General features: G+C 35.8%; 1 protein-coding gene across 1 annotated transcript in view; it reads right to left on the bottom strand.

The window, feature by feature from the left end:
* Positions 1–22,710, bottom strand: part of LOC109108892 (SH3 and multiple ankyrin repeat domains protein 3-like) — a 225,644-nt gene that overhangs the window by 130,471 nt on the left and 72,463 nt on the right. Inside the window, 2 exon segments of the mRNA XM_042775608.1 lie at positions 8,797–8,868; positions 12,115–12,318. Coding sequence (XP_042631542.1) covers positions 8,797–8,868; positions 12,115–12,318 — 276 coding nt within the window.

Raw genomic sequence — 22,710 nt, 5'->3', positions numbered from 1 at the left:
CTGTTGGTGTCACAAAACTTCACCTCATTTATGCTGTCGATTTCTGTAATGAAAGCTACATTTCTCATTGTGTGCAAATCTTCTGACTGCCTGGTGGACCTTCATTGTGGATTTAAACCTTACTGACAAAACATAACAGCTGGTGGTTCATGCACTGCTAAAATCCCATCTGACATGAAAAACAAATCAATATGGAAAGTCCAATCAAGAAACACTGCAAATATATCTGCATCTAAATATTAGACATGCTTCAGAGAAAAGAGATTGTAATCCCATCATCATTACTCCGGAGTATAGCACAGTAATTACTCGGAAGCACAGTACTCAACTGGTTTTAGTCCTTAAAATCAAATACTGAAATGTTGTAATATTCCTACAAACTAAAAACCTCAAAAAAAAAACAACTAAAAAACAAATCAGGGGAATTAATAATTTTATGGTTTCCTTACAGAAAATGAACAGGGAAATTAATAATTTTGGTTTCTTAACATCAGTTCTAAATTTAACAAAAACCAAAAATTATAACAAAAAATTTTGTTATTACAGAAAAAAAATCAGACATTGGAATAATAACATTTTTTTTCTTATCATAGTTTTTTGTTTAAAACATTTTATAACATACCACACTAAAAAGAGATCCACATACACAGGGCACAACATATAAAAAAAATCTTTAGCATAGTCCATGCTAAAGGGAGTTCCATAGGCAGGGGGCAGCATAGCTAAAAGATCTGGCACCCATGGTAGTTAGTTGAATCCAAGGAACCACAAGAGAAATTGAAGATGAGGATCTGAGAGACATGAAGGGGTATAAACATGAAGAAGTTGAGTAAGGTATTGGGGTGCAAGATTATGAAGTACAGTAAGTAGCAAGATCTTGTTTTCAACTCGATACTTTACTGGAAGCCAGTGCAATTGCTAAAGAACTGGAGAAATGTGCTCAGTAGAGGGTGTTCTAGAAAGAACACAAGCTGCAGAATTCTGAACCAACTGGAGCTTACGTAGCAATTTAGAGGGAACACCAGTGAGAAGGGCATTACAGTTGTCTATACGTGAGGTGACTAGTGCATGAACAAGAACTGCTGTATTATTGGTTGAGAGAAATGGACGGAGACGGTTGATATTCACAAGTGAAAATATGCAGTCTGATATTATTGATATGAGATTGAAAAGACAGTGTGCTATCCATGATAACACCCAAACTTTTAACTTGAGAGGAAGGGCAGATTGCATTATTGTCAATGTAGAAGGAAAAACAATTAGATTTAGACAACACAGATCTAGTGCCAACAAGTAGGGCCTTAGTGTTGTTTCAATTTAACTTCAGGAAGTTAGCTGAAAGCCAATCTTTAATTTCAGCTGAACAACTGGACAAAGATGGTGGAGAAAAAGAACCAGTGGGTTTGACAGACAGGTAAAGTTGGGTGTCATCTGCATAACAATGAAAATGAATACCATGTTTCCTCAAAATATAACCAAGAGGGAGTAATGAAAAAATAATGAAAAGAAGCGGGCCCAAAACAGAACCCTGGGTAACACCAGTGGTGACTGTAGATGTTCTTGATCTGAAACTTTTTAATTGAATACGCTGATTGCATCCAGAAAGATATGACCAAACCAAGACAGAGGAGTGCCAGTAATCCCAATAGAAGCTAACCTGTCGAGAAGTATCTTATGTGAGACAGTATCAAAGGCAGCGCTCAAGTCAAGAAGGACAACTATGGTTAAAAGCCCAGAGTCAGCTGCCAGTAACAGATCATTGGTTATTCTGGCAAGAGCAGTCTCAGTGAGACAGTATCAAAGGCAGCACTCAAGTCAAGAAGGACAACTATGGTTAAAAGCCCAGAGTCAGCTGCCAGTAACAGATCATTGGTTATTCTGGCAAGAGCAGTCTCAGTGATATAGTGGGGATGAAAACAAGATTGAAAATGTTCATACAAATTATTATTTGAAAGATGTTCATGAATTTTAATTGCAATACACTTTTCCACTATCTTAGAGATAAACAGTAAATTTGATATTGGACGAAAATTATCAAAGTTAAATGAATCAGCCCCTGGTTTCCTAAGTATAGGAGTAATACATTTCTAACCTTAGACTCAAAAAAAGTCATACATTTATCAAAAAAAAAGTCAGTGGAATACATATCAGATGGCAAAGAATCAGGAGGTCGCAGAATATTGTTTACCACCAAGAAAAGAAACCTGGAGTTCCCATTGCTTACTCTAATTACTGTATGTTAGAATAATAATCAGATTTAGCTTTGGAGAGTGCATTTTTGTAGTTTTGAATATGTTCAGCATACATTTCTTTATGAACAGTGAGGCCAGAACTGACGAACAAACGCTCTAACCTACGGCCTTTAGTTTTAAGTTCACGCAATTCAGGTGTAAACCAAGGAGCTGAATGTACAAATGAAACAGTTTGAGCTTTCACAGTTACAAAATCATCTAAAATCATGTTCAGTCCATCATTGTAATATGAAACCAGTTCATCAACAGCAGAGAAATCAAATTTACTGGAAAATCTGGCAAGTTCAACAACAAGGGTATAGGCACATCAATGTTCTTAATATTCCGAGGACACGGGTTTACCTTTAAAACTGCCAGTTGGGCACAAAAAGACACCAACAGGTGATCTGATATGAACAGACCAGAAACAGTGAAATTATAAGGTGTTATACCAGAACAGCAAACAAGATCAAGAGCATGCCCCTTAGAATGAGTGGGCATTGTGTTAAATTGCTGCATACCAAAGCAATCCAAGCATGTTAAAAATTCACTTGTAAATGCATTACTGACATTATCTATATGAATGTTAAAATCACCCAGCATAATAACATTTTAAGACATGGAACATAGATAAGTCAAGAGTTCAGAAAGTTCAGTTAAATAGGCATTATTGCTCTTGGGCGGACGGTAAATAGATGGATTGTAGGAATCGGCCAATTAATTTTTAAGGCAATTGATTCAAAGGAAGAATATGCAGGCAAAGTTAACTGAGATACTTTCAATTTCTCTTTATAAAGTATTGTTTATACACAGTTTTTGTTTCATCCAGCTGTATTTACTCAGTGCATCTTATAACATCCAAGTGAAAGATAGAACACCAACATGTCAGAAAAATAAATAAATAAAAAAACAGAATAATTGAGTTGGAAAAGGGATGCTTTAATATCTTTAATTACAGCCTTTAGTCTGTTGGGATTTGTCTCTACTAACTTTGCACATCTAGACTTTGCAATATTTGCCCACTCTTCATAACAGAACTGCTCAAGTTCAGTTAAATTTGAGGGTGAGTGTTTGTGGACTGCAGTCTTCAAGTCATTCATAAGATTTCCAATGGGGTTTAAGTCTGGGCTCTGACTAGGCCATGCAAGGACATTCACCTTTTTCTCCTTCAACCACTGTGTGCTCAGTTTTGCTGTGTTTTCAAATACTTTTTTTGGTTTAAATACAATTTTGTAATATTGTGATTCTATGTCTGATTGATTTGGTTTATTGCACCAATGCGCTATAGACTTTCAACACACAACCTTTGACATCAAGATCAAAACTCAATCAAGAAAGTGTTTTCACCTCCCATTTAAATAATATAGGACTATTTTGTAACCCTAACTAAACACAATGATAAGGTTGGTTTAATACTAGCACTTAATTATTTCCATTTAGCATTCATTGTTCTTCGCAGTTTGCAGACCCAATTCTGGGTCACGATCCACCAGTTGAGAACCACTGGTTCAGAAAACGAAGCTACTTTATGTTTCACAACACTCACAATCAAAAGAAGCAACACACACATGGTGTTCTGTTGTGCTTAGAGGACAAACACAGTTTATATAAGAGATTCTCTCATTCACTGCGTCTTTCAGCACATTTACTCTGTCTCTCACTCTCTCTGTCTGTTTGATGGAGGGATGAGTCAGAGGGGTGTTCTGCACTGGAGGCTGACTGTCAGTAATGAGCTTCCTCAGGTGTGGCAGACAGGGAGGAAGGTGCAAGCCAAAGAAAAGAAAACTGGAGATCAGGAATGAGGGATTGATGTGTAGAGAGAGAGGTTGAATCAGATATAGGTGAGGCAGAGGGCACAAGTCAAACATGCCACAAACAATAAAAAAAAGAAAACAAACTATACGACACAGAGCTCCACAACACACAGATATACACTTGCCCTGTACACTGACACGAGTTAGTAGCCAGAACACGTTTGTCCAAACAAGCAGCTCCACACCCGTACTAGCTCAGGGTGGATACAGAGTATCACTCTCTCGCTCTCTCTCTCTCAACACACACACACACACATAGACAGACTGTCTGAGAGGAATGGGGTGAATGTCAGTGAAACAGAAAGAAGCAGTTCAGATATCAGATTTTAACATTCAACACACTCGCCAGTACAACACACTTCAGTTTATACAGACAGTGAAAGAATGAGTTAGTGGATGAGTGAGCTATGGAATGTCTGAATGTGTTTAATTAATATGAATGAATAAAATAATTAATTAACTAAAACAGATGAGAAGGGTGTGTAATAAAAAATAGTGACAAATAGTGTCACAAAGTGTCAACAGTGCAGTCCAATTCACAAACAAATGACTCTTATAAACTGATTCTTTACTGAATCGATAGATTAAAATACCCATGTTGCAAATACAGTGTAAAGTGTGTTTGTGTGCATCAGGAGGCTCTTGTCTACACGCTCTAGTTCTCTTTCTCTCCTCCTCCTCCTCTCGTTCTCTGGAGAGCAGAAGTTGCTAACACACAGCTGGGCCTGCAGTGTGTCGTGCCAGCTCAGTAATGCAGCTCAGGTGAGACTGTGATGGGGTTGGCCGGAGTTGAACTGGACGCATCTTTATGAGCTCAGTAATGCAATGATAGCTTCTTATTTCCACATAAACATCAGCTGCTTTAGCACTGAGGGTCTGTTGTCTCTGCTAAAGAAAGACGTCTTTCTACCGTCTGTCATATGACCATCTCTGGCCTCCAGGCTTTACTAAACACACACACACACACAGTGCATTATGTTTCACCTCGGCTCAGTAAAAAGTGAATGACTGAAAACTAGGCTAATGCTTGACCTGAACACACACCACTGAGCACACGGCTGTGCCACAAATTGACAGTTCATGAGCAGGCACTGGCATTCGTAGATGTTTGATCATCTGCATGCTCACCCAGCAGGAGAGGTCAGTACAACAAATGAAACGATGTCATTGTATAAGCGGATTGTGCTCTCACCACCCCCTGTGCGAGCAGGAGATGGCATAGTCCAACAGTTAAATGGCATGGACCATCAAAAAACCCACAATTTCACAACAAAACCACAATGACAGAAAAGCAACAGTGAACCACGCTGGCCCAGAAAAAATTGGAAGAGGAATCAGTATAGGCGCCACTTAAGAGTGCCAGGGAATATGCCCGCTCCAATTCTCACACACAATCCTCAAATATCAGTATGCCACACTGAACAATTAAAAACCAAAAACAACTAGTGATGTCTGATTCACAAACTAAACACTCTTTCAAAACGACTCTCTTTAGTGATTCAGTCAAACTTTCTCACAAACCATTTGTACCTTATCTTATATTAAAGTGAAATGATAGTCAGTCCATCCCAAGGAGTCCAAAATAGTGAAGTTGGCTGTTTTGTGATTAGTGATTACCTATATGTACAGTATTAATACTGCAAATAAATAAATAATGATTAAATAAAATAATAATAAAAAGTTATCTCTGTGTGTGTGTATATCTATATGTGTGTGTGTGTGTGTGTGTGTGTGTGTGTGTGTGTATCACATACAGTACAGACCAAAAGTTTGGAAACATTACTAATATATTTATATATATACACATACAGTACAGACCAAAAGTTTGGAAACATTACTATTTTTAATGTTTTTGAAAGAAGTTTCTTCTGCTCATCAAGCCTGCATTTATTTGATCAAAAATACAGAAAAAAATGTAATATTGTCATATATTATTACAATTTAAAATAATTGTTTTTAAATTTATTATACTTTAAATTATCATTTATTTCTGTGATGCAAAGCTGAATTTTTAGGATCATTATCACATGATCCTTTAGAAATCATTCTAATATGATGATTCATTATCAAAGTTGGAAACAGTTCTGCTGCTTAATATTTTTTCAGAACATGTGATACTTTTTTTAGGATACTTTGATGAAAAAAAGTTTCTTCTTTTTTTTAAATAAAATCAATATTTCATATAAATATTTTGTAATAACAATATACACTACTGGTCAGTAATTTGGGGTCAGTAATTTTTTTTTCTTCTTTTTTTTAAATAAAATCAATACTTTTATTCAGCAAGGATGTGTTAAATTGATAAAAAGTGATAGTAAAGAAAATATATTATTAGAATATATATTATTAGATTGTTATTTTTTTTATTTTGAATAAATGCAGTTCTTTTTAACCTTTTTATTCATCAAATATATAGACAGCAGAACTGTTTCCAACACTCATAATAAATCAGAATATTAGAATGATTTCTAAATGATCATGTGATAGACTGGATGTTACATGTGACACTGAAGGCTGGAGTAATGATGCTGAAAATTCAGCTTTGCATCACAGGAATAAATTATTTTTTTAAAGTATATTCAAATAGAAAACTATTATTTTAAGTTGTAATAATATTTCACAATATTACTGTTTTTTCTGTATTTTTGATCAAATAAATGCAGGCTTGATGAGCAGAAGAGACTTCTTTCAAAAAAATATTAAAAATAGTAATGTTTCCAAACTTTTGGTCTGTACTGTATATATATACAGTATATATTTGTGTTTGTGTGTGTGTGTGTGTGTGTGTGTGTGTGTGTGTGTGTTTGTTATCTATATAAGAATCATTTTCTAAACATATAAAAATCTCAGCTAACATCCATTTTTTTCAGGATAACTAAAGAAGAATTCAACAAAACAAAAATCAGAAAGCCCAAAAGGAATCACACAGTTTTAAAGAACTTTTCAACAGGACAATTTGTATATTTTTTGTACAAATAAAAATATATATAAATAAAAAGAAAACCACAATTTTACTATTAAAATGACTTTGTTCACATGACAGAAGAATTTGAAAACGTTCCTTAAAATGTACCTACCAAATGAATGAATTTGCTAAAATGAATATGATTCAAATAACTGTATCCAAATCAAGCCTTAAAGGAAAGTTTCTTCCAAAAATGGAGAATATATTTTTAATATAATTATAATTAATGTCATTTTAGGGGGAACTAACCTTTTAGTAAGCACTAGTGTGGATTATTCATTGAGCATGACTTTTTCATTTCATTCACTGCAGTAATGCGGTCACACAGGGTGATCTGTCAGTCGAGTGGTATTTTCGCTGTCATCTAAAGAAAGGCTCTCGTCTAACTGAATGGAATTGAGGATTCAAGCTGACATCATGATGCCGAACTTGGTACAAAGCCAACATTGATTTCCATTTATTGCGCTAATGGCTCATTTTGATTTAGGCCATAACTCTTGACTCTCCAGGAGAGATGAGAGGAGATCTCATTCCTAGAGGCCAGACGGGCCAAAAACAGCAGCATTAACACGATGAGAGGGGAGTTGATTGGACTGGCTGGTAATTGCAGCGCGATGTGTGTTTATGAGAAGTGTTGTTGATCTGTGAAGAGCAGAGGAGGTTACGGTCATGTAAACTCTTCCAGAGCTTCATGCTTCTCATGATTACTGTCGTCATCATTATCATCTATCTAAACAGCTCGATGACACCTCAACATCTTCAGCATTCCAGGAACCATTAGGCAGCAGATGAGACTAGCTAATAACCGTTTTCTACAAGGCACAAACTTCCTCTGCAGGGCGCCTGGTGGCTCAGAATACATAGAGTTGTTATTTTCATCTCAGGATGTCTAAATTGAAACACTGGTATAAATAAAAAGCATATTTAAAAAAAATCTATTTATTACAATTATTTCTTCCTGAAGAAAAAAAAAAATATTGCCACAGCAATCTCAATAAAATGATATTAAAATCGGGTCCAGTGCTGAGAAAAGCAACAGGTCACCTTAATTTAAACAATATTTTGAGACACTGGTACAACTAAAAAGCATAATTAAAAAAAAAAATCTATATTAATTACAATGATTTCTTTCAGAAGAAAAAATTAATTTGCCACCGCAATCACCTGATTAATGAGGAATGTTTAATTTGAGACACTGGTACAAATAAAAAACATAATTGTTTAAATATATTAATTACAACTATTTGTAGAACTATTTATTCTGAAGAACAAATAAAGATTTGCCACAGTATTCTCTATAAAATGATATAATCCCCATCATGTAATCACTGACTGATACAGCGCTGAGAAAAGTAACAGGTACCATGTGTCATCACCTTAATTTAAACTTGAATAATGACATCAGGATTCAATTTGAGACACTGGCACAAGTAAAAGCATACGTTTTAAAATGTATTAATTAGAATGATTTCTTCCTGAAGAACACATTCAAATTTGCAACAGAAATCACGATAAAATTATATAAAAATCCCTATCATCGGGAACAAATTAAAATTTGCCAGTAATCTCCCGTTATGTAGAATCCTCATCATGTTATCTCTGATTGGTCCAGTGCTGAGAAAAGTAACAGGTACCATGTTTCACCACCTTAATGTAAACCTGAATCATGACATCGAGAAACTTTAGTAGCCACTGAACTCTTGTTCAAAAAAATGTGTGTCTATAGTGAAAGCAGATCACCCAGATGCATTGTGGGTACAGAAAGAGGCTAACGCTCCTGTCTTACCTTAGTGTGAAGCTTCGACAGCTGTTTTTCATCCAAGTGAGATTCTGTGTACACTCGCCTCTTGTAGCGAAACTGCCAAAACCAAAAACACAGCATTGATTAGGTTTACATCACTATGGATATCACAACTTTAGTCTTCATTAAAGAGCACATGCTAACATTCTTCAGTGATTGTCATGTTAACTGAAGAGGAGGGTTTGAGTGTGAACTGCTGTAATCATAACTGTGAGCTGCTGAAACATCTGCACATCGACATTACAGCTGCACTCAGGATCACACAGTCCTTTAACAGAGAACAAGCTGTGAATCAACAAACTGCACATTCAGTCAAATCACGATGCAAACAAGCGGAACTGCATGAGGAACAAGACAACGGGAGTCTTTTGACACTTTTAGGGAGAAAAAAATTACAATAGCAGCATAAAAATGAATAAATGATTCTTATATTGTCTAACTGACAAAAGAGAAGTGAATCAGATTTTTTAATAATTTTTGAATCATATTTCCTTATGTGTATACAGAAAAGGTAAAGTTCACGCAAAAATGGAAAACATTTTCAAAATTATCATAGAATAATGACCTAAATTTCAGTTCAAATTTCAGACCTAAAGTTCCTCACACAAACCTATAGTATGATTTCAGAAAAATATATTCATATCAAACACTGACATTTGTATGGAACATCCTGGTAAAGAGAAAATTGGTAAAAAAAATTATACAACAAATCTCAAAAGCTGGAATGCACCAAAATCAAATATCTGAACATATGAAATCACATGATAAAGTATCAATTAAAACCAGACTTAATTATAAATATTAATTATATGCAATGTACAATTGGCAAGAAAAATAACAGAAAAGCTTATGAAAGAACACCTTTGGGTATTGTCATGGAATGTCAATGTAATGTAATTTCTAAACCACAAGGGACACCAAGTAGCAAAAATTCCTAAAAGTTTCTACAGCCCAAAACTCACTTGAACCAGATGTTGTCGGACTGCTAAAACAACAGTGTAATATGCTTAAAGCCCCACAGTGCCGCAGCTGTTATATTCTTCAGGAAGTCAACCTACAAATGTCGTACTAACAGTTGTCTCTGCATCATAAATTTAATCAGAAGTATTTTCTAAAACATCAAAAACAATTACACACTTCGGCTTTAAAGGGATATATAGTTCACCTATAAATGTGTAAGTCTGTCCTCATTTCCTCACCCTTATGTCATTGCTAACCTGTTTTCATAAAAGTTTCCATAAAAGTAGACATTATAATTTATACGCTATATTTCCGTACCTAGCCATACGCTAGCTGTGCTAGGAACAACCCAAAATTTAAGTCATTATTCACTGCTCTACTTTCATTAACTCTCATTATTGTGCTGAGGAGAGCTCCGATGGATGTCTGGATTTCACTGAATAATGACTTCAATTTCAATATCTATGTCATAAACTTAGTTAGAAGTTTGAGAGTGAGAAGTTAATGACAGAATTTTCATTTTTATGTGAACTATTGCTTTAAATACCAAGAAAACTGATGAGACAAAAACTCTTCTTGAATTATGAGTTGGGGGGGGGGATAACTTTTCAACCATGACAACAACAGGAAAGTTGAAGAAACTCAGTGGCAGACTGGAAACTCAAAGTAATGCATTGCTGTCAAACTCAAGGCCATTAACAAACGCCTCAGGAACAACTGAGTCAAAATGTCATGATCAAACAGAAAACAAGTCAAAAGCTCACAAACAACGAGGGTGAATAAATCGTACATGCTCAGAACTCACCACAGGATCCCGCTGCTGCACTACGCATCTCTCTGGCTGTGGGCAGTAGCAGTGCAAGCGAGCCGACACTATAATTCTCAGCACTACCCAGAATTCATCTGTCCTGTGCCTCAGCGCCATCAATCCCAAAACATGACACCAACTACAACACCATACTGCAAAACATAACTACGAAACAGCATGACTTCGAGCTGCAGAAGTGAATGCTGTACAAAAAACCATGTGCCCGTGAAGAGGGCAGGGCCTCGCGGACGCCCACAGCTCCATCCATCTCCTCTACTGAGATCTGACCATTCACATCTCTTTGTTATTTTGTTCTGTATCTGTCTATCTATGAGTCTATCTAGCAAACCCAGGAGTGATCTGTTCACTATGGGAGTTGGGTTTGTCAGGCCAGTGTGTGGCGGATCTATAGAGCTGCTAGTGTGTCGATGGACCGTCTGCTGTGCAGTGATGGTACCTGAACTACCAAAATGGGTCTGAGCTGTATGAAGCGTGCCAACACTTAGCCATGTGAGCAAAATAAATGACTGTGGACTGTTCACGTGCAGCGGGTTGCTTTGAGGAATGATAAAACGCACACAAACACACATCTCCTTCTGTTCTCTCACACACAGGGTATATCGCTCAAGTTTGAAAGTTTCACTATTTATCAGACACTTCATCTATACAGGGTTTTTTTTTGGTGAGCCTCATGTTCTAACACAGACAGACAGACAGACAAACAACTTCCTCATGTTCTAACCAGCAATGTATACAGGTTTTTTTTTTATTTCATCACATTGGTGAGCAAAATATCCAATCATGTTCTAACACTGTAAACTTACAGTTACAGACAGACACAGACAGACACATACAGACAGATAGACAGATAGATAGACAGACAGACAGACAGATAGACAGAGATAGATAGATAAACACACAGAAATATATATATAAATATATTACATAGACAAACATATATATAGTCAAATATAGATGATTTCACTTTCATTGAACACACAGAAATATATCTGTAAGTCTATTACAGAGTCAAACATATTTAGAGGCAAATATAGATGTGTGTCTTTAACTGATGGCAAACAGGTTGAGATATTAATTCATGCTTGTCATGGTTTATGGCACCTAGGAGACATTCATAATAAATTCAGTACAGCTCCAAATTCAGTAACACATTCAGAAAGAGCCTAACTGCATAAAGGCAATGATTTCTTTTTGTCATTTATCTGCTCATAGCAGAAATATGGAGAGGCCATTTTTCAAAAGCCGACGCTAGTTTGCTCTCTCTCTCTCTCTCAAATGCTTTTTTCTCCACAGACTCCATAAGTCAAAATTGGAGTGATAAATCAGGTGAAATGACAATAAAGAGTATTCCTGACCACACAAGCTGACAGAAGAGGATGGAGCAATGGAGATATACTCAGGAAGGCAGGGTGCCAAAATTAGATCTCACACTGTAAGCAAGCCAAGCTTTTATTTTATTGGTGCACATATTGAGTGTCAAGACCATGGTGTTAATTTGGGGTTATGACTCTTACCTCCAGGTATGGGACAGGAGAGATGGCGGGAAGTGGGTATTCTTTCAGTGTTCGCTGCTCGTCCAGGAACTTCCCGGCTTTGCCGTTGTACGCAGGCTGAAAGAGGCCATAGTTTAGCACATCCTTCAGGCTCTGGTTGAGTGTGCAGAGGATTTGTTGTTTAGACAACCAGAGGGGAGACTCCACATTAAACTTCATGCATTTCTGCAGAGGAAACAAAAAGAGAGACATGATGAGTCATGAAAATCTTATAATGCAACAGCAAATCTGAAGATTACCTAATATAATTCAAAAGATTGGGGTCGATAACATTTTTTAAAAAGTTTTTGAAAGAATTCTTTTTTGTATACTTACCAAGTATGCATTTATTTGATCAAAAATACAGTAAAAACAGTAATGCTGTGAAATATTATTTCAATTTAAAATAACAGTTTAGATAAAAAAATATTTTAGAATGTAATTTATTCCTGTAATGCAAAGCTGAATTTTCAGCATCATTACAGTACTCCAGTCACACGATCCTTCAGAAAATATTATAATATACTGATTTGCTGCTCAAGAAACATTTCTTATTATTATCAATGTTGAAAACAGCTGTGCTGCTTAATATTTTGTGGAAACCTTAATGCATTTAAATAATTTTTTGATCAATACAGGTGCATCTCAAATTAGAATGTCATGGAAAAGTTCATTTATTTCAGTAATTCAACTCAAATTGTGAAACTCGTGTATTAAATAAATTCAATGCACACAGACTGAAGTAGTTTAAGTCTTGGGTTATTTTAATTGTGATGATTTTGTCTCACATTTAACAAAAACTCACCAATTCACTCTCAACAAATTAGAATATGGTGACATGCCAATCAGCTAATCAACTCAAAACACCTGCAAAGGTTTCTTGAGCCTTCAAATGGTCTCTCAGTTTGGTTCACTAGGCTACACAATCATGGGGAAGACTGCTGATCTGACAGTTGTCTAGAAGACAATCATTGACACCCTTCACAAGGAGGGTAAGCCACAAACATTCATTGCCAAAGAAGCTGGCTGTTCACATAGTGTTGTAGCCAAGCATGTTAACAGAAAGTTGAGTGGAAGGAAAAGGTGTGGAAGAAAAAGATGCACCACCAACCAAGAGAACCGCAGCCTTACAAGAATTGTGAAGCAAAATCGATTCAAAAATTTGAGTGAACTTCACAAGGAATGGACTGAGGCTGGGGTCAAGGCATCAAGAGCCACCATACACAGACAACCCCTGAACCACAGACAACGTCAGAGGCATCTTACCTGGGCTAAAGAGAAGAAGAACTGGACTGTTGCCCAGTGGTCCAGATTCCTCTTTTCAGTTTAGAGCAAGTTTTGTATTTCATTTGGAAACCAAGGTCCTAGAGTCTGGAGGAAGGGTGGAGAAGCTCATAGCCCAAGTTGCTGGAAGTCCAGTGCTTAAGTTTTGGGGTGCAATGTGATTTTGGGGTGCAATGTCATCTGCTGGTGTTGGTCCATTGTGTGTTTTTTGAAAACCAAAGTCACTGCACCCGTTTACCAAAGATATTTTGGAGCACTTCATGTTTCCTTCTGCTGACCCCAGAAGGATATGGCACCTGCCCACACTGGCAAAAGCACCAAAAGTTGGATAAATGACCATGGTGTTGGTGTGCTTGACTGGCCAGCAAACTCACCAGACCTGGACCCCATAGAGAATCTATGGGGTATTGTCAAGAGCAAAATGAGAAACAAGAGACCAAAAAATGCAGATGAGCTGAAGGCCACTGTCAAAGAAAACTGGGCTTCCATACCACCTCAGCAGTGCCACAAACTGATCACCTCCATGCCACACCAAATTGAGGCAGTAATTAAAGCAAAAGGAGCCCCTATCAAGTATAATGTTTCTTAAAATGAACATACTTTCCAGAAGGCCAACAATTCACTAAAAATGTTTCTTATTTTTATTTCTTTTTTTTTGGTCTTATGAAGTATTCTAATTTGTTGAGCAAGTGAATTGGTGGATTTTTGTTAAATGTAAGCCAAAATCATCACAATTAAAACAACCAAAGAGTTCAGTCTGTGTGCATTAAATTTATTTAATACACAAGATTTACAATTTGAGTTGAATTACAGAAATAAATGAACTTTTCCATGACATTCTAATTTATTGAGATGCACCTGTAGAAAGTTCAGAAGAACCATTAATTTAAGATATATATTTTGTAACATTAAGTGTCTGTACAGTCTATTTTTAACTGTAGAATCAAACAATGCATTATCTTCTCATTACATAAAGTAGGTAGTCATTTTTTCAAAAGTAACTGTAGTAACTTTTATTTAGGTGGAAACTGAAGTTATCATTGAAAACTTATGGCGCACTGTTGATTTATTTGTACAAATAACATAAGTACTGAATATTTGTTAAATATGAATATAATATGAAGTTTTCTGTACTAATAAAAATCATTTACTGATGTCCTTTGAGGTTCTGTAACGGGGCTGATGAGTCGTGAGACGTGCGGATCCATGTGCAAGCTTTTATTAGAATGAGATGTGGTCATAACAGGTATGAGTCAAAACAATGGCAAACAGGTATATAGAGGGCAAGACACAACAATAATCCTAGGGCAAGCGCTGGTCTTCGATGAGCAAATAATATCCAGAGGGGTAGACATGATGGGTAATCCAGTAACCAGAGCAAACGGGTCAAAACATGAGAAGTAGGGCAGGGCAAGGAAAAGACTAGACTATGAAAACTATAAACTGAAACAAGACTATGAAAACAAACACGGAATGGCTTGGTATCGCAGCTATCACAAGGAGAGGGATATATGCAGAACAATACTCGGCAGTGTGTGAGGGAAAGTCCAATGCTTATAAAGCGTGTCTGATGATTGTGCTGTGTGTGTGTGTGAGTGATTGGTCTCAGGTGCATGGTGTGATTGTTATCATGTGAATGTGATTGGTGCAATGGAGCATGGGAAATGTAGTCCAGGGTGTACTGTGTAGTATGAGAGTCTGTGTTGTGGATGATGACCTCTGGTTGTGAATAAATGGAAGTTCAGTGACCAGATCATAACAGGTTCTTTTGTATGTGATGCCCTCGACGTCTTATTACCTATTCCTTCCTCTCGGTGTCTTTCAGAGTTTACTCTGTGTTGTGACTTTGTGGAGCTTTTGCTCCAAAATCAACAGTGAAGATTTGAGCGTGAACCCACTGCCAAATGAAGCAGTGTATCAATAAAAGCCTCTCACCCGTGTCTTTGTCCTCTATACCATCACTAATAACACACAACCTCTGCCCTTTCCACAGTACTCTGATTACTAGAGGCAGAGATCCAGCAGACCACCGGGACAGAGAGAGCAAGCAGAAGTGAGAGAGGCTTTCAGCACTTTTGTTCGCTTCTCCTCTCAGCAAATACGACATCAAATGCTGCTTTGAACTCTTGTCTACTGCATTTATTTTACCAGAGAGCCCAGTATTAAGGAGACAAAGATGGGAAAGAGAGAGGACATCAGTCTCCAACACACACACACACGAACATAAAAAGAAAATTGTTTCAGAAACTTGTAATTGTGTGCAGAATTCCCCTGAAGTTAAGCCTGCGTTTCATTCTGTTTTCCCGGGGATAACAACAGCTTCCACTATGGTCGTTCCTCTTGATTTTCAATCTTAAATTTCATCACTCTTTTCTTTTTTCGTTTATCTTTGCACACACTGACAGGCGACTGGAGTGCATTCAGCTCTATTTAAACGCAGAACAAGAGTAAAACCAGACCTCTATTCAATATAAAAATGGAACTGACGCCTCAGAATAATAATACAAAAAAACCACACCACACACCCACACTCTTTTCTCACAAAAAAACATATACACCACAAAAAAAAAAACAAAAAAAAACAACAAAAAAAAACAGAAGTACCAAAATTATGCAAAAATGTATGGCATTCAAAAATTGCATGTGTATTTTCACAAAGTTTTGCATGCTATATACACACAAACAAATATATATAATTTATTAACAATAACTACACTGATACACTAAGTGTGTGTGTGTATAAACAAAAAATTATAGAAATAGAAACATCTCATACAATTTAAGATTCTTCACTGTGCCTATTACACAAAATCTAGACTTTCTAAAATCTATCATAATGTTGATGATAGGTGTGATCGGTGCAAATATAATGAGGCTTTATTCATATGTAAAGCTGAGAAACTACTGGGCGTTTATATTCAAAACACTAAACAATGTTTTTAACTTGAATTTAATGCCCTGTGTTGAAATTGCTATTTTTGGAGTACCAGAACATGGAGTTTTTTGCTTAACAATGTGAAAAATGTTATTGCTTTGGCCTCTTTATTAGAAAGGAGAAGAATATTTTTGGAATGGAAGTCAAAGAATCCACCTAAGGATTCGATGTGGATTTGTGTCCTCATATCATATTTAAAATGAGAGAAAATAAAATCTTTAAACAAAAAGGATCTGTTCAAAACTTATATATAGAATTTGGAGACCTATAATTACATATTTTATGTATTATATACATCACCTATCACCTATTTTATATGATATTATTATTATTATTATTAATTATTTGAATTATTAATTTATTTTGATGTATGTAATTTATTGTAGCAGAAAGGGGTGGGGGTGGGGAGAAAATTTACAATTTTGTATTTGTATTTTTAAGCATGCCTTAGAAAAGTTGATAAATAAAAGTACAAAATAAAATACAGTAAATAGAAACAAAATAAAAATGACAAAGACACATAACAAAATTACTAAAACTAAAATGCCAACTGAAATAAAAAAAGGCTAAAGCATTAAGAAATAACATAATAGTATATAAATAATACTAAAATAACACTGATATAAACTCAGAGTATATACAGTATATAAAATAAATATTGTAAAATGTTGTAAGTATAAATATTGATAATGATTGTATCTTGTCTGCGTTTATATCACATCCCAGAATAATTACTGAAGATAAGGGTTTGGGACTGTCAGTTCATCTTTAATTAGACAGGACTGTATTTATTGATATGTTTTGCTATTAACTGAGGTTTCACTGAGGTTACTGCAGTGCATTCTGGGACTGCCCGTTTAGAATTGCCTTGGACTGCCTTAGGATTGATTTAGAATTTAGACCAATTAAGTTATCTTAAAGGGAAGGTTAATTTTGGTGCCAACTTTTTGGAACAACCTTGAATCAGGAAATGCTGTCTATGTACTAAAGTTGGCATCACTAGGTTTTGGAACAAAACTATAGTTTTATGTACAAATAGTTTTATGTTTTATGTGGTTTACAAATAAGCAAACATCTTATTCCATTTGTTACTTTGTCCTTAATTTAGCCAGAAATCAGAACCTCAACGTGTAATCAACATGCACACATGTCCTCAAATGCTCACTGATGGGCAGTTCTCCCACAATCCAGCAGTGCTGATGTGATTTCCTGAACTCATGGATTGATGCTGGATAGTATTAGCCTGAGGAAATTCATAACAGGGCTCTATTGGCATCAGTTTAGGAGAGAGAGATTCCTAACAATGCATTGATTGAGCTGCATGCATACAGCCACACACAATGACTCAGTTTGGCTGGAAAACATTGTGGATTTGCTCAGTAGGGCTCTGGTAAGCAGGCTGGTTTTCAGCAGGCCTCCAGGATCCTTGTGGAATTCTACCGCTGTACCATTGAGAGCATACTCACAAACTGCATCTCAGTATGGTACAGCAATTGCTGTGCATCTGACCGCAAAGCACTCCAGCGGGTTGTGAAAACTGCTCAACGGATCACCGGCACCCAGTTAACTACTATTGAGAACATTTATCACAAGCGCTGCCTGGGCAGGGCAAGGAACATCATCAAGGATGCCTCTCACCCTAACCATGGACTTTTCACCCTCCTTCCATCCGGCAGGCGTTACAGGAGCCTACGCTCTCACACTAGTAGGCTCAGGAAGATCTTCTTCCCCGAGGCTGTGACACTTCTGAACTCCACACCACCAATCTAACCTGCACCTGCTTTCTTACTGCACTGGTCACAGTACTGTTCATACATGTATTTGCACTTCTCATATTTTGCACAGCCTGTACATTGTTCAAGCTATTACACTGTAAACTGTCTAACGTTGTTACTGTACAAAGCACAGTAAACTATTTCTATAAAAATATTATTGCACTACTGATATTTTGCATAGAATACACTGTTTAACAATACTACACTCAACCAACTGAATTTATTACCACTGTTCTTACATTGCTGGTGTTCATAATGTACATATAATCCTACATTGCATTTCTATTTATATTCTGTACATACTTAATACTGTATATACCAACTCCACTGTACATTCTGTAAATCATAGCTTCACTTACTCTGCACATACTGTATATATGTACATAAAACACTATATTCTTGCACTGTTAGATGCTAACTGCATTTCATTAGCTCTGTACTTGTACTCTGCATAATGACAATAAAGTTGAATCTATTCTAAAAAAAAAAATAAAAACGTGGAGAAAGAGACAGGCACAGTCCATCACTGTCACACACAAGCAGGTGCACACAAACACATCACATTAAGCATTCATGCACCGAAAATGCAGTAATGCTGTGTTTTTATGCATTAAACCATTTCAAGGAGTAGTTATAAATAAGCATGAATATATAATTGGGGTTCCAGATGTTCATGAGAACATACTTATTAGTATGTTCAGTCTACTGTATGCATTAGTGCATTAAGAATATCTTTATATATATATAGATTATACTGTATATACATTGTTTAAATAAAGTGTTGTCACTGTCTCCACCCATAAATAATGATCTAGAATTTGCAGTTGGAACAGTCCAGCCATATACTGCAAAATCTGATTATTAGTATTTCAAAACGTCCACTTTAGTGTGGTGAATAATGTAAGTGATTAACTGTGGTAAATTAATGTTCTCCAGAGCCCTGTAAGAGGATCGGCTCATGGACTCCAAACAACAACTAAAAGCACCATATTCTCACTTAGAAAACTCTTAGTCTCATATATCAGCTTCCATACAATGTTTCTTCATTCATCAGTATTTAATGCTCTTTAAATGGTAAATGCAACCCATATGATGCTAGAAGTGACACTGCTATTTTTGAACCAGACATGTTCACATAATCATACTTTTTAGCAAAGATAGCAAAGTAACAATTACCAGCAAGTAACGTTCTCTCAAGTACTTGTACATAAGTACTGTACAACATCTGTACTTGTGTACTACTCCAATGTTTACTATGACAGAAATATATTCAATAAAACAAGGATAATTTAACACAAAACAGCACAAGCAACACTGAACAGAGCTGTAAACACAACTACAACCCAACATCTATCCCATAAGCCACCATACCTTGCTCATGCCTACACATAATTAAATATTCAGAAACAATGGCTTTTTGGCCACTCCTCCCAAAGACAACGCACAGATACTGTCAACACTACTTTTACTGTATCCATCTAAATAACAAATATGCATATCAAGTCAATACTTTTTAAAATGAAAACAGTTCAAATCAACAGAGCTATTTTTCATTATGCTGAATGTAGCTACTTATGGCTAAACTTAACACTACAAATATTGGATTTTACTTTAGTGTGTGTGCAAGAAGGCAAAAAGTGTTTTTTTTTTCACAAAAGGTAATTGTCCACAATGCTGTGTATCATCGGAGGAAGACCGCACTGCCTCAAATGAAAAAGTTCACTGAACACAATTTACTGCAGAGAGAGAGAGAGAGAGAGAGAGAGAGAGAGAGAGAGAGAGAGAGAGAGAGAGAGAGAGAGAGAGAGAGAGAGAGAGAGCGAGAGAGAGAGAAAATATGCAGATAAAAATTCTCCTTCCCACACATCTTGCTCTTGCTCTCTCCTTATTGGTGAAACTCCAAAATTCTTTCAAGAGCATTTCCAGGTCATCAATGCTCTTAAATGCCATTAAAATAATACCAATAAATAGTCAATGCAAAATATTTAAAAATGTCATTAAAAAATGTAAAAGTATATACAAGATCTATTCACAGATGGTCTGGTTAGTTTTCACTTTGAAACTTTTTTTTTTTTTTTGGTCTTTTTTCACAAATAGCCTTTAAATTTGGTCAATATTTTGTCACATCATTTTTAAGCTGACTAAAATTTAAGCTGATTAAAATAGCAACTACAGTACATATTAGTCGATGAAACACACTCAAATTATTCAAACTTTCTATGATCATTTATTATAAAATAAATTAATATGTCTAGTAAATGTTATATATAACAACTTTGGCACACAAACGCACACACACACACACACACACACACACACACACACACACACACACACACACACACACACACACACACACACACAGAGATGTTGGTATTGGTGGTTTACGGGGACTCTCCATGTGTAATGGTTTTTATACTGTACATACTGTATTTCCTACACCTAAACCTACCCCTCACAGGAAACTTTGTGCATTTTTAGATTTTCAAAAAACACCATTTAGTATGTTTTAAAAACTTTTTGAATTACAGGGACACAGGTAGTGTCCTCACAAACCACATTCATATTGTAATACCTGTGTCATACCCCTGTCATTATACAAATTTGTGTCATCATAAACCACCCAAACCAGTGCACACGCACACACACACATACATTTTATTTATATATCTACTTACTTACCTGGACATGTTTCTGTGACATTCCCCTATACAGTAACTTTCTTTGAACATTTTGTCCCTCTAAACAGTCTGACCAGCTCTAGTCCTTTGACAGTATGAGCTGACAGGCGCTAGATATGAGCAGGCTGGGTCTTTGCTCTCTAAAACCACATGCAGGGTCTCCAGGGGCCCCGGTAATGAGAAAGACTTGAAAAAGTCAAACGAACAAACTCTCTCCTCTCTGCAGTGCAGGGTCATGTTGATTGGCTACTTTGGTATGAGAAAGTCTTACTCAGCAATGTTTGGGATAGAGACCTTGCAGAATGAGGATCATTTACACACACAAACACACACACACACACACACACACACACACACACACACACACACACACACACACACACACACACACACACACTCGGCCAAGAGAGAGGACGAGAGCTTGTTGAGTCGAGAGGGTGTTATCTCTCCACAAACGCCCATAGCGAGGGCTCATCAACCAATGAGGCACCCCACAACCACCACGGGAGTTGCTAATGTGTGTGTTAGTGTGTGATCATGTTGCACATGCATTCGCAACAGTATTAATTATTAATCTGTTACATATACAGTAGGGAAAACACACGGCAGGAATGATTTAAAAGCTCACACCCTCACACTGTTTAAAGATTCACAACCATAAATGAATTGAGGGCAGAAGAATAAACTCGCAGCCTGGGAAGTTTGTATCCTGGCGAACTGATTAAAAACTTCAGGTTATTGCGTAAAGCCAGCCAATCAGATCGGAGCTTGAGATTTGGCTCTTGGCAGTTTTGTATGCAGTAGGCAGTGTTAATTTTGTCAAAATGAAAAATCCTGAAAATTTGATTTGGTTTCATCAATAATAATGAATACGAAAAAAAAAAAACAAAAAAAAAAAATGAATACCAGAAAACTTAAAAAAAAAAAAAAAAAAAAAAAAAAACATTCATAATAAATTTATATAGATAAATAGACCAATGCAGAGATTATTATAATTGTTGCCAGTCAGGTTTTTTCAATTACTTACCAAAAACACATCCTATGAGTATGTGAGGACTATTAATAAGAATATTAAATAAAAAAAATGGACATTGTCATAAGGGGGGGGGTCCTTTAGCAAATTTTACTATCAGAGTAAATAGATAGACAGATCAGAACAGACAGAATATCCTAATGATTATGTCATAATCAATATTTGATTAGAGGGTCACATATATAACCCGAACCCACAAAAAAAAACATATCAAAATAAAATATAATAAATTAAATTTAGATATCATTTTAGTCTTAAGACTGTAATTTTTTCAAAATTGAGATTTGTGAATACACAATCTCTGAAAAATCTGAATAAATAAGCCAAAAACTTTCATATGCTGAAAAAGTATGGTTTAGTTAGGATAGGACAAGAAGCTATTTGGGAGGGTGCAAAAAAATTAAAAAAATGGAGAAAATCGTTAACATGTTCTTTAGTTAATAGAAAATCGTTTTTAAGGTTGTCCAAATGAAGTCCTTAGCAATGCTTATTACTAATCAAAAATGTAGTTTTTATATATTTACTGTAGGAAATTTACAAAATATCTTTAAGGAACATGTTCTTTAGTTAATATCCTAATGATTTTTGTCATAAAAGAAAAATCAATAATTTACCATGACCGGACAGTGGGTTTTAATGCTTGATGGTCCAGGGTCACATTAAGTCGCTGGAAAATAACAAAATAATAAAGTGTTAATTCATTTTCCACTTTCATATCAAATAAAATATTAATAAATTAATATTTAGATATCATTTTAGTAAGCTTACATTTGACTAAATTATGTGAGAAAATAACAATATTTTTAATTATAGGTGACAAAGAATATTATTGGTTCGAAAAAACAAGCCAAAAACTTTCATCCAAACTGC

This window comes from Cyprinus carpio, chromosome A18, assembly GCF_018340385.1.
Source record: "Cyprinus carpio isolate SPL01 chromosome A18, ASM1834038v1, whole genome shotgun sequence".
In the NCBI taxonomy this organism is placed as follows: Eukaryota; Metazoa; Chordata; class Actinopteri; order Cypriniformes; family Cyprinidae; genus Cyprinus; species Cyprinus carpio.
This window is presented reverse-complemented; position numbering and strand designations above follow the sequence as displayed.